The sequence below is a fragment of the Eleutherodactylus coqui genome, chromosome 4, assembly GCF_035609145.1.
Source record: "Eleutherodactylus coqui strain aEleCoq1 chromosome 4, aEleCoq1.hap1, whole genome shotgun sequence".
Lineage (NCBI taxonomy): Eukaryota > Metazoa > Chordata > Amphibia > Anura > Eleutherodactylidae > Eleutherodactylus > Eleutherodactylus coqui.
Genome location: NC_089840.1, coordinates 240,936,155 through 240,950,993, shown reverse-complemented (window position 1 = coordinate 240,950,993; position 14,839 = coordinate 240,936,155). Strand labels below are relative to the sequence as shown.

At 41.5% G+C, this 14,839-nt stretch overlaps 1 protein-coding gene across 1 annotated transcript in view; it reads left to right on the top strand.

Moving 5' to 3' along the window:
* Window positions 1–14,839, top strand: part of LOC136626662 (deleted in malignant brain tumors 1 protein-like) — a 47,246-nt gene that overhangs the window by 29,522 nt on the left and 2,885 nt on the right. Inside the window, exons 6-7 of the mRNA XM_066601679.1 lie at window positions 1,791–1,799; window positions 1,855–1,873. Coding sequence (XP_066457776.1) covers window positions 1,791–1,799; window positions 1,855–1,873 — 28 coding nt within the window. The remainder of the gene's footprint in view (window positions 1–1,790; window positions 1,800–1,854; window positions 1,874–14,839) is intronic.

The window sequence follows — 14,839 nt, the reverse complement described above, 5'->3', positions numbered from 1 at the left end:
GACCATAGCACCAAAGTAGAGAATCATCTGGCTGCAACGGACGATGGAGGAGTCTGGAGTTGTGGTGGGAAGAAAGAGGAGAGGACATTCTTCCCCACAATACCTGCCAGGGGGAAGAGCAGGCCCAGGAGGAACCCCATGAGGCATTGCAACATTATGCTGGGAGTTAGACCCAGCTTCGAAAAGGGGGCAGGTCTTGTCAGACTGCAGGAAGCAAACGATATGCGGAGGGTTGCTCACCTGGCGAGGTACAGGCCGGGGAGCAATCTGGTCGCAGGCCACCGCCACAGAGGGAAGAGGAGGCTGGGAGTCCAGATGTCAACTGGTCTGGAGGGCAGACGGTTGCCGACAATGGATAGTGATTGGTCGGCCCAGCATCACAGGGGAAGGAGGCGGCTATGAGGGGGTTGGTGGTGGCTGTGGGACCAGCGGAGTGGTGTTAGTCGGTTCTGGATCCAGACGTTTGGTGTCGATGGGATGAGAAAGAGGAGATTTCTTGTTAGGGCGCAGAGACGGTGGCTGATAGGATCACAGCTCCTGTGCAGCCAGGTGAGATTACTTCCATGTGTTGTGCGTCAAATTTAGACAATCATGTGGTGCTTGTCAGAGATTGTAAAAGGGAGGCTTTAGGAACGAGGGAGTGGTTTTGAGCGCATGTGGTGTGGGGAATGATTTTAGGTCATTGTTGGGGTGTACGTGGGAACTATTGAACAGGCATGAGATGGGACTTGTCCCATATCCTATTTAAGCATGGACGTCCATGTCAGTTTCGTGATCTAGCAGGGGTAACATTCCCAGTGGAAGTTCGGCAGCATCTACAGAGGGGCAACAGGCAAAGGGGCTAACGGTAACAGTACAGACAGAAAAAGATGAGAAAGAGGTTTGGTTAGATGACAGGGCAAAAAGGGAGGTCTATGTGTGTTTTGAAGGTTTGTTGGGTGCGCTTTTCAAGAAGGAAGTGAAGGAAAAAATATGACCAGTTGAGTATGTGGAGATCTTTTCTCTCCTCGCTTTGAAAAAATTTCATTTGGACAAAAGGCAGAGAATAGAATATAAAAAGGAGGAGTAGGAGAAGAAAAGATGGTGCTTGATCCTACAGACGTTTATTAATTTGCTGCAGGCTTTCGCCCTCTTAGCTAGTGTGATAAGGAAAAAAGGCACCAGAAAATTGTTCCCTGCTTTTTTGCTACGAGGATTAAATTTGGAAGAGGAGGCCAAGGTGGAAATGAGTACCGTTTAATCTGTTGTAAAAATTTGGGTTGGCATTGAAAGATTTGTTTGGGAAGTTGTGAAAAGGCGTTATTCAGGGTTGCGTTTTCTCTGGTATTCTTCTGGGTTTTGTGGTTGTGGGAGTTGGTGTCTGCTAATGAAAAAGTAGGACGTTAGACTTCTTTGGGGGTGGTTGGAGATATATATTCGGCGTTCCATGATGGATCAGGTAGGAAAGGGGAAAAGAATTGCTGAAGGACCAGTTGCGGGGGCATGAATGTGTTCGGTGAATTGTTGGGAGGTTTACAGTAGAGAGTCGGGGGTACGTGCTGGACCGTTTTTGTGTCATGTGGTTGGTGCTTTCTTGTCCAAATTCCAGTTTACAGCAGCTTTTTGTAAGGCTTTGAGGAGCTTGGATCTTGATAGTTCCCTTTTTCGGTCTCATTCTTTCAGGGTTCGTGTGGCAACGGAAGCGGCTAATTTGAGCCTGGATGCAGAAGTGGTGAAAAGGATTGGCAGATGGGAGTCTGAGCAATATAGGCCATATGTATGACCACATTTATTTTAGGGGAGGGGGGAAGATAGTTTATGTTTTGAGTTATGTTGGAGTAATTACCCCTCCCATCTTTATTATTTCCTTTTTAGAGATCATCACCCAGTTTTGGTATTGATTATGAGGCATTCATAAGTTTATTTGGGTGCTGAGAGGGCAAATATACGTCCTGATGGGAGGCAGCTCGGCTATGCTAGAGGCGTGGCAATGATAAGGTGGATAGGGGTGCATGGGATGGCATGATGCAGGGTGTTTACAAATTTTCAGAATTTGGACAGGGTTCCTGATGATGTGTTGGCTTTGCATGTGGAATGGAATGATTTGGGTAGGATGCCTTTTCAGGATCTGTAGCAGGATATTCAATATGATATTCTAAAACTTTTGATGTCATATCCGGGGTTGAGAATTGTGTGGTCAGAGATTGTGCCGTGTAAGGCGTGATGCAATATGAGGTCAGTGAAGAGTTGAACAAAGCTTGGGTAAATTTAAATCGAGTTGGATGCTGTGGACAAAATTATCCAAAAGACAAGTGGTGTATGTCGTTATTCAGGCATTTTATGGGAGATCGGTAAAGGTTAAATGCTTTAAGGCTACAGCTGGGAACAACTCCATTATACCTGGGGCTGTAGCAGAGGTCTACAAGGCCGTGGGCAAAGGCCACCCATGACAAGGATAATGGGGAGTAGGAAGGAAGGGGTTAATAGAGGATAGAGAAGAAGGAATGGGTGAAGTTACAAAGTTCATGAAACCTGGGGAAGGAGACACACAGGAGGGGAAGTGGTTAACCTTAATATTATTTGGGAGGGCCCCTGGGGGGAATGTGTTGCATTGTCATGGCTGTGGCAGATGTGGGGTCCTTGGAGTCGGCATAATAGTGGGATGGGGGAGAAGGCAGGGGCTGGATTGCAACCTCCCCCTTTTGGAGTAATAGCTACTGGTGGATCTGTCGCCTCTTGGCTCATACAGTGTGGAGTCATTGCAAACATGTTTGAGTGTCTAGTCTTGTAAAGGCTAGCAGGTCTCCGAGTCGGGAAGTGGGCGGCTAGAGGCAATTGGCGATATTGGGTATCCTACGTCAGTTGGCTTGCAGCGGGAGGCAATTGGCAAATAAGGTCTCCCGAGTCAGTTGGTGTGCGGCGGGAGGCATTTCGGATATTTCCCAAATATGGTGAGGTAACAGATTTTGGGGGCTCCAAGGACCTCCCTTCTTTGGTTTATGGTTGAATTGTCATTAATAATATGTTATTTTATGTAAATTTATGTTTGTAATAAAATGGCTGCTGTGGACAAAATTATCCAAAAGACAAGTGGTGTATGTTGTTTTTCAAGCATTTGAGGGAGATCGGTAGAGGTTAAACGCTTTAAGACAATACCTGGGAATGATTCCATTAAGCCTTGGTGATGAAACATTTATACAATATGCCGTAGTTTACTAGGGTCAGTGTTATATTTTCCAATATTCAAAATAATTAAGTTTTTTTTTTCTCTCAATTCTCATGTATCCAGAATCATCCACCACAGGTAGGTATAACACATTTATTGTCCGGTTAAATTATCTTCTTACTTTTATAATAATTAGGTATTCATACAATATGCCGTAGTTTACTATGGTCAGTGTTATATTTTACAATATTCAAAGTAATTATGTTTTTTTTCTTTTTCCTCTATATTCTCATGCACCCAGAATTGCCCAGTAAGTCTAACACAATTGTTTCTCTTTCCTCTTTATTCGTATGTATCTAGAACAGCAAATCACTGGTAACTCTAGTGAACTTATTGTCCTGCAAAATTATCTTCTTTGGCCTCACTCACACAGGCGTTAGCAAAACCTCTGCATTTTTCAACACTGTGTTTACTGCGTTTTCAGCAGCGTTGGCATGCGTTTTCAGCACAGCTGAAAATGTAGCTAAGGTGGCTGGAAACTTTTTTTCAGACTTGCTGGAATAGCAACCTGCGTTTAACGCTATAAAAACGCAGTACAAAGTTGTACCGCATTTTTAGCAGTGCTGAAAGGGCAGCCCATTCATTTCAATGGGAGAGACACAGCTGAAAAGGGCCAAGGATAGAACATGCATCACTGTCAAAACACAGGGTTGGAATCGCTGTGTTTTAAGCCTTGTGTGAGCAGCCCCATTGAAATGAATGGGAGCGTTGTACAGCGTTTAGCACAGCGCTGAAAATGCAGCGCTAAACACTGTACAAAAACGCCTGTGTGAGGGAGGTTTTACTTTAACCCTTTTCAATCCACTGTCTGACCTGTGAAGACATTATGATTTAAGGCTGTACAGCTCTGATGTTGTAAGACATCCGTCGGGGTTCTCTTACTGTATATTGCCAGCCTCTCTGCTGTCGGAGCTTATCCAATGTGTCACCGCATGCAGTACTGGCTTTAGCCAGCAGATAGCGCCGTTGTATAACAGCAGAAAAAGAGTAAGCCCCCTAGGAAAACCAGGATACAAATTGGATTGGAAAGGGTTAATAATAATGAGATATTCATACAATATGCTGTAGTTTACTGTCATCAGCATTATGCAATACAATATTCAAAGCAGTTACATTTTTTTCTCTTTCCTCTCTATTCTTATGTATCTAGAATGGCATATCACTGGTAAGTTTAATACATTTATTGTACGGCTAAGTTATCTCACTTTTATAATAATGAGACATTTATACAATATGCTGCAGTTTACTATTGGTAGCATTATGTTTTACAATATTCAAAGAAATTACACTTTTTTCTCTTTCCTCCTCATCCTTATGTATCTAGAACCGCCCATCACTGGTAAGTCCAACACATTTATGGTCCTGCTTAGAGATGAGCGAGCATACTCGTCCGAGCTTGATGCTCGTTCGAGTATTAGGGTGCTCGAGATGCTCGTTACTCGAGACGAGCACCACGCGGTACTCATCTCGATTAAACGAATACTGACCATTGAATTCAATGGAGCCGGCAATACAGCCTACTCCATTGAAAGCAATGGGCTGCCGGCGATCGCGGGATGAATTGTCGGGAAGGGGTTAAATATATAAGCCCTTCCCTGCAATTCATCTAGAAATGTGTAAAAATAAAAAATATATATATACTCACCTGGTCCCGGCAGAACGATGTTCAGCCCGGCAGGCTGCAGTTCTCCTGAACTGCTCTGAACAGCTGTGGGTAGTATTCAGCAGCCGGGGATTTAAAATCCCCGCCTGCTGAATGAGATGCCTCTGATTGGTCACAGCCTGACCAATCAGAGGCATCCCTCACTCACACCCATTCATGAATTCATGAATGGGTGAGTGAGGGCTGCCTCTGAGGGCTGCCTCTGATTTAACCCCTTCCGGACAATTCATCCCGCGATCGCCGGCAGCCCATTGCTTTCAATGGAGTCGGCTGTATTGCCGGCTCCATTGAATTCAATGGGCTAACATCGTTCTGCCGGGACCAGGTGAGTATATATATATTTTTTATTTTTACACATTTCTAGATGAATTGCAGGGAAGGGCTTATATATTTAACCCCTTCCCGACAATTCATCCCGCCATCGCCGGCAGCCCATTGCTTTCAATGGAGTCGGCTGTATTGCCGGCTCCATTGAATTCAATGGGCTAACATCGTTCTTCTCTGCCACAGCTGTTACAGCTGTGGCAGAGGAGAACGATCTTTACGCTGACAGTGGGGGGGGGGTCTCACTCTTGCCGCTATTGTGGCTTAATAGTGGGACCTGGGAACTTGAGATGCAGCCCAAAATGTAGCTCCTCGCCTGCCCTATTCGTTTCTGTGTCGTTTCCATCACTTTCTTGTGTTTTGCAGATTTTCACAAATGAAAACCTTAGCGAGCATCGGCGATATACAAAAATGCTCGAGTCACCCATTGACTTCACCCACTTACTCGAAACGAACTCTCGAGCATCACTGAAAGTTCGACTCGAGTAACGAGCACCCGAGCATTTTGGTGCTCGCTCATCTCTAGTCCTGCTAAATTACCTTCTTACTTTTATAATGATGAGACATTCATACAATATGCTGCAGTTTGCTATGCTCAGCATTATGTTTTACAATATTCAAAGTAATTACTTTTTATTCTCTTTTCTCTCTATTCTAATGTATCTAGAACCGCCCATCACTGGTAGGTATAATACATTTATTGTTTGGCTAAATTATTTTACTTGTATAATAATGAGGCATTCATACAATATGCTTTTTTTTTTACTATGGTCAGCATTATGTTTTACAATTTTCAAAGTAATTAAATGTTTTTATCTTTCCTCTTTTTTCCTATGTATCTAGATCCACCAAACACTGGTAAGTCTAACATGTTTATTGTCCTGCTAAGTTATCTTACTTTTATAATAATGAGACATGCATACAACATGCTGTTGTTTACTATGGACAGCATTATGTTTTACAATATTTAAAGTAATTACATGTTTTCCCTTTCCTCTCTATTCTTATGTATCTAGAGCTACCCATCATTGGTAAGTCTAGCACATTTATGGTCCTGCTAAATTATCTTCTCATTTTTATAATAACTAGATTGACCCGATGTTTCAAAAGTGGTGGTTATGAACTTCTAAATCTGCTTGGTTAGGAGAATATTTAGTGTCACTTTGTATTTGGAGCAGATATCCAATATAAAAAAGCCTACAGGTTTTTCTCTGTTTGTTTTTCTCTCTGTCTGTATCTGTCTCTGTCTCTCACTCTGTCTGTCTCTTTCTCTCTCTTTGTCTCTCTCTCTCATTGCCTGTCTCACTGACTGTTTGTCTCTCTCTATCTGTCTCTTTCATTGCCTCTCTCTCTCTCTCTCTGTATGTCTATCTCTCTTTTCTCTCTCAATATCGCTATGTATCTCCGTCTGTCTCTTTCATTTTCTTTTTAGCTCTATCTGTCTGTCCCTCTCTGTCAGTCTCTCGTTCTCTCTTTCTGTCTCTATTGCTCTTTCTCTCTGTCTCTTTATCGCTTTCTCTGGGTCTCTCTATTGTTCTCTCTCACTGCCTTTCTATTGCTCTCTCTGTCTGTCTATCGCTCTCTCTCTGTCTGTCTATCGCTCTCTTTGTCTCTTGCTGTCTGTCTCTCTCTCAATTGCTATCTCTCTCTATTTATCTCTATCACTCTCTGCCTGTCTTTCACTCTCTTTGTCTCTCAATGCTCTTTCTCTCTGCGTTTCTTTGTCTCTCTACCACTCTTTCTGTCTGTCTATCTATTGCTTTCTCTCTGTTTCTCTGTCACTCTCCCTCTGTCTGTTTCTCTATCGCTCTCTCCCTGTCAATTTCTCTATTGCTCTCTGTCTGTCTCTCTCTATTGGTCTCTCTATCTGTCTCTATATCACTCTGTCTCACTATCTATCTCTCTCTCTGTCTATTGCTCTTTCTCTATCTCTCTATCACTTTCTCTCTATGTTTCTATAGCTCTTTCTCTCACTGGCTCTCTCTCTCTATTGCTCTCTCTCTGTCTCTATTGCTTTCTCACTCTGTCTCCGTATTGCTCTGTGTCTCTCTATCATTGTCTCTCTCTCGATCGCTGTCTCTCTATCACTCTTTCTCTCACTGTCTCTCTATCGCTCTTTCTCTCAGTCTCTTGCTCTATCACTCTCTGTCTCTCTCTATCGCTCTCTGTCTCTATCGCTCTCTCACTCTGTCTCTCTATTGCTTTCTCTCACTGTCTCTCTATCTCTCTATCGGTCTTTCTCTCACTGTCTCTCTCTATTGTTCTCTCTGTCTCTATCACTCTCTCACTCTGTCTCTCTATTGCTATCTCCCTCTCTCTGTCCCTCTATCACTCTTGGTAGGGCAGTGTTTGGTGCTGCTTAGCAGTGTATGCTGCATTGCTTAGCAACGCTTCACTCATTCCAGCACATGCCTGAAGCCCAGTAGCGCCACCCATAGACTTAACATTGTACCTTTCAACCCACCTGACAGGTCCCTAAATGTATTAAATTCACATTACATTTTTCCTCTTTATTCTTATGTATCTAGAGCTACCCAGCATTGGTAAGTCTAACACATTTATTGTCCTGCTAAATTATCTTACTTTTATAATAACTAGATTGACCTGATGTTGGCTACGGAAAATGTTTCAAATCTGGTGATTGTGAACGTCTAAATCTGTTTGGTTACTTGATTATTTAGAGTGTCACTTTGTATTTGGAGCATATATCTAATATAAGGAAGCCTATAGGTCTCTTTGTCTGTCTCTCTCTGTCTTTCTCTCCCTCTGTCGGTCTCACACTCTGTCTGTCTCTTTCTCTCTGTTTGTCTGTCTCTGTCTGTTTGTCTCTCTGTCTACCTCTCTCTATCTGTCTCTTTCATTGTCTCTCTCTCTGTCTCTGTATTGCTCTGTCTGTCTCTCGCTCTCTTTTTCTATCACTCTCTCTGGGTCTCTTTATGGCTCTCTTTCTCTGTCTTTCAATTGCTCTATCTGTCTATCTCTTTATCATTCTCTTAGTCTGTCTATCTCTCTTGTTCTGTCTGTCTATCGCTCTCATTCTGTCTGTCTATCGCTCTCTCTGTGTGTTTCTCTTTGTCTCTCTATTGCTATCTCTCTCTATTTGTCTCTCTATCGTTCTCTCTCTCTGTCTATCGCTCTTCCTGTCTCTCTATGCTCTCTCTATGTTTCTCTCTGTCTCTCTATTGCTGTCTCTCTCTCTATTGTTCTCTCTTTCTGTCTATCTCTCTATGCTCTCTCTATGTTTCCCTATCACTCCCCCTGTCTGTTTCTCTATCGCTCTCTCTTTTTGTCTGTTTCTCAACAACTTTCTCTCTGTTTCTCTTTTGGTCTTTCTGTCTGTCTCTCTATTGCTCTATTCATCTGTCTGGCTATCTATCACTCTCTCTGTCTGTCTCTCTATCACGCTGTCTCTCTATTGCTCTCTATCTTTTTGTCTCACTATCTCTCTCTCTCTCTTTGTCTCGCTATCACTTTCTCTCTGTATTTCTTTGTCTCATTTTCGCTCTCTCTGTTTGTTTCATTGTCTCTATATCACTATCTCTTTCTGTCTCTATCACTCTTTATCTCACTGTCTCCCCTTATCACTCTCTGCCTGTCTCTCTATTGCTCTCTCTGTCTCTCTCTATCGCTGTTTCTCTCTGTTTTTCTATCGCCCTTTCTCTCATTGTCTCTTTATCGCTCTCTCTGTATCTATCGCTCTCTCACTCTGTCTCTCTATTGCCCTCTCCTTGTCTGTCTCTCTATCGCTGTCTCTCTTTCACTGTCTGTCTCACTATTGCTCTCTCTCTCTGTCTGTCTCCCTATCTATCTCTTTCTGTCTATTGCTATCTCACTGCCTCTCTATTGCTTTCTCTGTGTTTCTTTGTCTTTTTTTGCTCTCTCTCTGTTTGTTTATCTCTGTCTCTCTATCACTGTTTCTGTCTGTCTCTATCACTCTTTATATCACTGTTTCTCTCTATTGATCTCTGTCTGTCTCTTTATTGCTCTCTCACTGTGTCTTTTTATTGCTCTGCTCTCTCTCTGTTTCTCTATCACCTTTTCTCTCATTGTCTCTCTCTATCGCTCTCTCACTCTGTCTCTCTATTGCTCTCTCTGTCTGTCTCTCTCTGTTTCTCTTTTGCCCTTTCTCTTATTGTCTCTCTATCGCTCTCTCACTCTATCTCTCTATTGCTCTCTTTGTCTGTCTCTCTATCGCTGTCTCTGTCTGTCTCACTAACTCTCTCTCTTTCTGTCTATCACTCTCTCTGTCTCTCTATCGCTTTCTCTGTGTTTCTTTGTCTCTTTTTCGCTCTTTCTGTTTTTCTCTGTCTCTCTCTCGCTATCTCTCTCTGTCTCTATTACTCTTTATTTCACTGTCTCTCTCTATCGCTTCTGTCTGTCTCTTGATTGCTCACTCATTCTGTCTTTCTATTGTTCTCTATTTCTGTCTCTCTCTCTGTTTCTCTATTGCCCTTTCTCTCATTATCTCACTCTCTATCACTCTCTCTGTTTCTATCGCTTTCTCCGTCTGTCTCTGTATTTCTCTCCCTCTCTCTTAGTCTCTCTATCGCTCTTGGTTGGGCAGTGTATGGTCCAGGTTAGCAGTGTATGCTGCATTGCTTAGCAACACTTCACTCATTCCAGCGCATGCCTGAAGCACAGCAGCGCACACCCATAGACTTAACATTGTAACTTTTAACCTGCTTGACTGGTCCCTAAATATATTAAACTCACAGTTGTTGATTTTACAGCACCGGAGAGCATGTGTGTCATCTAATGACACCAATATCATCTACCAAAATTAAAGCAAAGTGGTCAAATAGTGGTGCAAGAAAAAGCATGCAGTCGTATTTATATTAGATGAGACATGCATACAATATGCTGTAATATAATACATTTATCGTCCTGCTAAATTATCTTCTTATTTTTAAAATAATGATGCATTCATACAATATGCTCTAGTTTACTATGGTCAGCATTATGCTTTAGAAAATTTAAAGTAAATATTTTTTCCCTCTTTTCTCTCTATTCTTATGTATCTAGAACCGCCCATCACTGGTAGGCATAATACATTTATTGTCCTGCTAAGTTATCTTACTTTTATAATAATGAGACATAGATACAATATGCTGTAGTTTACTATGCTCAGCATTATGCTTTACAATATTCAAAGTATTTACCTTTTTTCTTTTCTCTCTATTCTTATGTATCTAGAGCTACCCAGCACTGGTAGGTATAATACATTTATTGCCTAGCTAAATTATCTTACTTGTAGAGATGAGTGAGTATACTCGCTAAGGACAATTACTCGATTGAGCATTGTCCTTAGCGAGTATCTCCCCGCTCGGGAGAAAAGGTTCGGCTGTCGACGCGGGTGACAGGTGAGTTGTGGCAGTCAGCAGGGGGTAGTGGGGGGGGAGAGAGATCTCCACTCCATTCCTCCCCGCTCTCCCCCGCAGCTCCCCGCCCGCCGCCGGCAGCCGAATCTTTGCTCCCGAGCGGGCATGTACTCGCTAAGGGCAATGCTCGATCGAGCAATTGCCCTTAGCGTGTATACTCGCTCATCTCTACTTACTTGTATAATGATGAGACATTGATACAATATGCTTTTTTTTTACTATGGTCAGCATTATGTTTTACAATTTTCAAAGTAACTAAATGTTTTTCTCTTTCCTCTTTTTTCTTATGTATCCAGATCCACCAAACACTGGTAAGTCTAACATGTTTATTGTCCTGCTAAATTATCTTACTATTATAATAATGAGACATGCATACAACATGCTGTAATTTACTATTGTCAGAATTATGTTTTAAAATATTCAAAGTAATTACGTTTTTTGTTTTTTTTTCTCTTTCCTTTCTATTCTTATTTATCTAGAGCCGCCCATCACTGGTAAGTCTGACAAAAATTATTGTCCTGCTGAATTATCGTCTTACTTTTATAATAGTGAGACATTCATACAATAAGCTATAGTTTACTATGGTTAGCATTATGTTTTAAAATACTGAAAACAATAAAGGTTTTTTTTCTTTTTCCTCTATTCTTATTCCTTTATTCTTATGTATCTAGATCCACCCATCACTGGTAGGTTTAATATATTTATTGTCGTGCTGAATTATCTTTTTACTTTTATAATAGTGAGACATTCATACAATATGCTGTAGTTTACAATGGTCAGTGTCATGTTTTACAGTATTCAAAGTAATTCCGTTTTTTTCTCCTTCCTCCCTATTTTAATGAATCCAGAACCACCCATCACTAGTAAGTCTAACACAATTATTCTCCTGTTAATTTATTTTCTTACTTTCAAAATAATGACACGCATATGATATGCTGCAGTTTACTATGGTCCGCGTTATATTTTACAATATTCAAAGTAATTCCTTTTTTTTCCTCTTTCCTCTCTATTCTCATGTATGCAGAACCGCCCAACACTGGTAAGTCCATTTATTGTCTTGTTGAATTTTCTTCTTATTTTTATGATAACGAGACATTCATGCAATTAACATGGACAAAGCAGATTGGTATACATTGCTATGTCCTATTTCTCATCCACGATACGGATAGCAATAGGACATGAGATGACTTTATTCATGTGGACCATTGGTCAGTATCAAAAACTGTCTGTGCTGTCCGTGGAATAACATGGACAACACATGACCTAAAATACGCTAGTATGCAGGCAACATTCTATTGTAATGATCAAGGAAAGATTGTGTAATTGAAATCTGAATAGAATTGCTGCCGCATCCATTTCATGTTGCATGACTTTCTTCTGCTGTGATCGCTCCTATTGTAAACGTATGAATTAAAAAGGGCAATAGTTTCAGTCCATTTCAAACTTTTATCTATACTGCTATGTCCATCAAGGTTGCTGCATTAACAAATGCCCAATACATACTGAGCTCATTTTGAAGGGCTGTACCTAGAGGAGCGCTTTCTTATGCTGACACCAGATAGATGTGATTGTAATAATCGATTTTAAATTCTTCTACAACAGAAATGTTAAAACTTTTTGTTGACTGCATTTATCTCCTTCTGTTCTAGTATCTAATTGTAGTTATAGACTGACTGCACCTTCAGGATATATACGCAATTCAGATTCAAGTTTCTGTAACTGGACCATTGAGGTCCCATATGGTCATGTTCAACTTTACTTCAATAATATATAGTGAGTAGTATTTATGTATTTACTTATTTTTATCCTCCAAAGTCGACTTATGCTTTACTTTACTCTTTTCCCCAACGCAACATTTTAAGATTCTCCATATTATTTATAATTAATCATATAATTTTATGGGATTTCTCTTCTCTTATAGTATGCGAACTGTTAATAGATCCTGTCAAAATGAGTATGTGACAATATTTAATGGATATCCTTGGAACTCAGTTGTACTTGGGAAGATTTGCCAGTACACAAATCAGGTGTTTAACTCTACATCCAATGTCATGACCTTGGAATTTGTTAATTCTGACTTCAATGGACATTTTTCAGCTTATTATTATTCCTCTAGTCCATCTACTGCAGGTAATGTGTACATAATACATTGATTACATAACATACTACTACATATCTGTACTGTTAATAATTCAGGCACTTTGTTATCACCTGGGAAAAGTGAGAGGCGTACCTAGGATTTCCTTCACCCTGGGCAAAGATTGAGTTTGGCACCTCTCATCTGACACTTGCTATCCTCCACCATGAGCCAAACCAAGTAGCTATCTACTCAGCTGCTTTCTTAAATGACTAGCTTATAAGGGGTAGTACAGCCCTTTTAACACCCAGCAGTTTAGGACAAACTCTTAGTTCTGAAGGAAAAGGGTATTACAGTTTTGGACAAATAGAGCTTGTTCTAATTTTAATGGCTGTAGCTCCAGTTCTATCAGGGCTACATACATGATTTTGGTGGCATTTTAAAGCTAAGGTTCTTGACTTTAAAATGACATAAAGCCTGTCAACATCCTTTACAGAGCATGAGCCACAGCTGTTTGAATTTGAGTCAGTATATACTGAATTTACAGAATACTGAATTTACAGCTGTCATATCACTGGGTAAAGCAGAAAGGGAAGGTAGGGGAGAACAGCAAAAGCACATTTTAAAAACAGTTTATTTTTATTTTTTTGCTTGAAGGCGTTTTAGGCCCCCATTTCACACTTATAGAGCCCTTGAGCGCCAAAACAATGAGAACCCTCACAAATGACCCCATTTTGAAAACGATACCCTTTAACGAATTCATCTAGGGGTGTACTATGTATTTTTACCCCACAGTTTTTGAATAAATCTGAGCAAAGCAGAACGAAAAAATTACGATTTTCATCTTTTTGGCAATTGGAACTTTTTAAAAACAGCTTTTTTGTACAGCACACATGAATGAAGACTTTCACCCCAAACTGGATACCCCCGTTTGACCCGTATTCAGAAAAATATCCAGTGTGGTCCTAATATTATGTCCGTATGCACAACGGGGCCCAAACCGAGAGGTGCAATGAACTTCAACTGTATTTTAACTTTTATGTAATCACCATTACCCATTGGATAACAGCAATCACTTGACTGGTGACCGCTCACTGCTGCACTCGGTCAGTGCTCCAAGCTTTCAGCTACCTGTACTACGCAGGAGCAAGGAGACTTTAAAATTCCTGGGCCCTCCCCAGCTTTTGCACTTACATCCACCATTTTCCAAAGGGCGAATGCGCTGAAGTCGGGGAAAGATCCACGGACACAGATCCCATCGGAGGACATTGCCAGAGGCCTTAGGTAAGTAATTGTACTTCCCCTCATGGTACAGAAACGTGAGGGAAGGTGAAACTTTAACTTTTCTCTACTTTTACATGATCGCCATTTTCTATTGGAAAATGACAATCATGTGACCAGGGACCGCATACCTTGCCCCCCCCATGAAATCTCCAGGCACTTGGCTACGCTTGCTAGCCAGAAGAAGGGAGATTTAAAATTACCCTGGCAATCTGCGGCTTTTGCACATGCGTCTACCATTTTGGCGACGGGCGCATGCACAGAAGCTGTGGTGAGGTCTGCAGATAAATCCAGGGGCCTTAGATGTGTAATTTCAACTGCCCTCATGGATATGACCCATGAGGACAGATGAAACTTAACCTTTTTTTTCTTTTTTAACTTTTTTTAAACTTTTTTTTTTACTTGATCGCTGTTATTCATTGAATAGCAGCGATCATGTGACCAGGAACCTCATACAACAGCTCCTGGTGATATCTCTCTGCTCCCAGCTACACATGTTAGCTGTCAGCCAGAGAGATTTTAAATTTCCTGGGCCACGCACCCTTCTGTACACGTGCCCGATGTACGCGCAGAAGGCGCTGTCGGGACCGGGAGACCAGAACACCACGGGACATCATGGATGACGGGGGGTGAGTACTTTCAGCTGCCCTAATGGATCGGATCCATCAGAGATGCTTAATCTTTAACTTGTATTTACTTTTTTTTACTTTCATATGATCGCCGGCATTCTGTAAATGCTGGCGATCATGTGACCGACGGGGTTCCCGCGGTCTAGGATGACCGCTCCAGCTCCAGCTGTCATGTCCACAGCTTGCAGGGTTTTAATCCCCACAGGGAGCCTGTTTTTATGTTCCTGGGGATTATAGCCCAGCAAGCCAGGACGTAAAAACACTATGGGGTGGTCCCTAAGG